At 62.1% G+C, this 2,644-nt stretch overlaps 1 protein-coding gene across 1 annotated transcript; it reads left to right on the top strand.

The window, feature by feature from the left end:
• Positions 1-1,700: 1,700 nt before the first annotated feature.
• On the top strand, positions 1,701-2,576 carry EMIHUDRAFT_242073 (hypothetical protein; the record flags this gene model as incomplete). The annotated part of the gene is made up of 1 exon (XM_005772720.1): positions 1,701-2,576. A coding segment is annotated over one exon (876 nt), but the record flags the coding sequence as incomplete, so codon positions are not given.
• Between the last annotated feature and the right edge of the window lie 68 nt (positions 2,577-2,644).

Below are 2,644 nucleotides of genomic sequence, written 5' to 3'. Positions count from 1 at the left end.
GGGGCGGGGGGGGGCGCGGAGGGGGGCGAGGTGGAGGGTGGAGGTGATGACGACAGGAGTAGGGTTGCCAGGCGGGGCTGGCCGCCGTGTTTGTCACTCCCGTCGCCACGACGTAGTCGTCCGGCTCGTCCTTTTGCATCATCATCCACATCATCTCGACCTAAAAGGCGCAGCACGTCCGGTCGAGTCAGCATCCAGAGAGAAAAGATGGGTGGTTGAACACCTCCCCTATGTGTGTGTGTGTGTGTGTCTCCGCCGTTCATGGAGGCAACCGATGCGAGTCGACTGGTGTGTGTCGTCGTGGTTTCGTATCAAGAATACTCACTCACTCACCTCCCTATCTCTCCGGCTGCGCGCCTGACCGGTGCGGCCTCCGAGTCGGCGTCCTCTGGGGGGGCGCGGGGGCCCCCGGAGGCACCGTGCGCCGCGCAGCAGTACGGAAATGGGGCTCCGGCTCCGTTAGTCTCCGTTAGCACCAACTTCCCGATTAAGTACGGTTAAGTAGAGGGCAGATTTGGAGATAACTCGAGGAGTCCATACAGATAGACCCTCCAACCATCAGAAAACTCCGACCTGATTGGTCGTACTGACCGCCGACAGATCACTCCAGACAGCAGACAGGCCGACGTCTGCACACGGCCGGCCGGGCGAGAGGCTTGACACGATCCGACCCTGCGAGACCCTGACGCTGCTGCTCTAGCTATCAGACATGCACTGCTGACTGCTGCCACAATGTGCGACCGGTGCTGGCCCACTTGGCGGCCTTCCCGGTCAGTGGTGAGGCGCAGTTCAGAGCTGTCGATGGCGCGATGCCGCACTGGTCCCACATTGGTAACACGAGACCACCACGTTTGCCGGTCCAAGAGAGAGGCACTGGTGCTGTCCTGAGAAGGTGCGTGGTCCCTCTTGACTGCCCTGCGCGCGAGGCTGTGTAGGCATAGCCTCGAGAGTGCCAGCAGCCAATCCGAGGCGACGCGCATTGCGTCAGAAGCGTGCACACGTTGGAAGGACACCTTCCGACTGGCCGTACGATCAGGTCGTCACTGAATGCTTGATACTAAGGCCGCGAGCTATGCAGGTGATCAATTGTGCAGCATGGCACGGTCAGCAGCGCCGACAGGCTGTCGCAAGGCGTGATAGCATGGCCGCAAGTACGCCGAATTCCCATGAAAAAGTGAAAAATCGCGCAAAAAAACCGAAAAAATCGGCGCCTGCGGCGGGCCATGGGACCCCATCGCCCCCCCGCATGGATACCCTCTAGGGCCCCCGCGCCCCCCCAGAGTCGGCGTCAAGCGCGCGTGGGACCCCGTGTTGCGTGACTCTCTGTCTGTGTGCGATTTCGGGCCCCTGGGTTGTGCTTTTATGTGAAGATGCCCTTTAGTTTGACTTAGTTTGCGTTGTATGTTTCTTTTCGACCCTCCGATTTTACAACATGAGAAGAGAAAAGGGGGGGAAAGGGGGAAAAGGTCACACGCACCTCAACCTCGCATAGACTAGTGCGCAGTGGGGAGAACGAGGCCTGTGAACCATCCCCAGGGCCTCCAGGGCTCGCACCTCAACCTCTCACAGACCAGCGCATAGCGCCACTGGACGTATTTTCTTCTCATAACAAGGCTGTGAACGAGAAGCGGCCGCCGGGGAAACTCGTCCGTCCCCGCGTCGACGTAGCGAGCTCGGTGAGGCCGAGTCGTGTAGCTCGCATGCCTTTGACACGCGCCGAGATCATTGCATTCCTCCTCGACAATGGGGTCGACGCCTCTGATATCCGAGTGGCTGAGGGCCGTGGTTTCGACGCTCTCGACGACCTTGCAGCAGGCGTCGGTTGCATGTTGGAGGATGAGGCGGCAGTGCGGGGCGTCCTGAAGCGCGCGAGGGTGCAGGCTGCGGCCAGAGAGAGAGAGAACATGCAACGGCGCCGATCTGAAATGGATGCACAGCTGCGGCCGCTCTCGGCCTCCGAGCGTCGCAGGTTCCGCGATGCCTTTGACCGCTTCGATGCCGACGGCTCTGGCGCACTGACCCAGCGCGAGTTTGGACGAGCGATGAAGGAGTCGGGCATGTTTCCTTACAGGTACGAGCTCGATGAGCTCTTCTCTGAGTGCGACAAGGACCGCTCCGGCACCATCGAATTTGACGAGTACTGCCGGCTGGTGCAACTCTACCGCACAAAGCAGTCGTGCCTCGAGCGCTTCTGTGAACGCGCCATCGACCTCTTTCCCTGCAAGCCCGCCACCCAAGGGTCGAAGCGACGGAGACATCGTGCTGAAGCAGCAGCGGCAGAGCGAGGGGTAGCGATGCAGGCGAAGCCTGCCGGGGAGGCGGAGGGTGACGGTGAGGATGGCAGTGCCGCGCAAAAACCGCACGTTGTGAAGTATCATCACGCAAGCGAGCCCTCGAAGGAGTCTGCGGTGACGCTGCTGCAGCGGTGCGTCCGCGGCCGCTCGGCAAAGCTGGAGCTGGCGGTGCGGCTTGCACTGCGGCGCGCCGATCCAGGGTCGGTCGCGGCGGCGCGAGCGAGCCGCGGCCTCGACGCATGGGCCGCTGTGGTGCATCAGCTGCTCGGGCCTGCTGCGTGGGTGCGCGCGTTGCACAATGCCCCGGACCGCTGGGAGGAGTCGGACATGATGGCTGCCATGGACTCGGG

The sequence above is a fragment of the Emiliania huxleyi genome (genome assembly GCF_000372725.1).
Source record: "Emiliania huxleyi CCMP1516 unplaced genomic scaffold EMIHUscaffold_351, whole genome shotgun sequence".
NCBI lineage: Eukaryota > Haptophyta > Isochrysidales > Noelaerhabdaceae > Emiliania > Emiliania huxleyi.
This window is presented reverse-complemented; position numbering and strand designations above follow the sequence as displayed.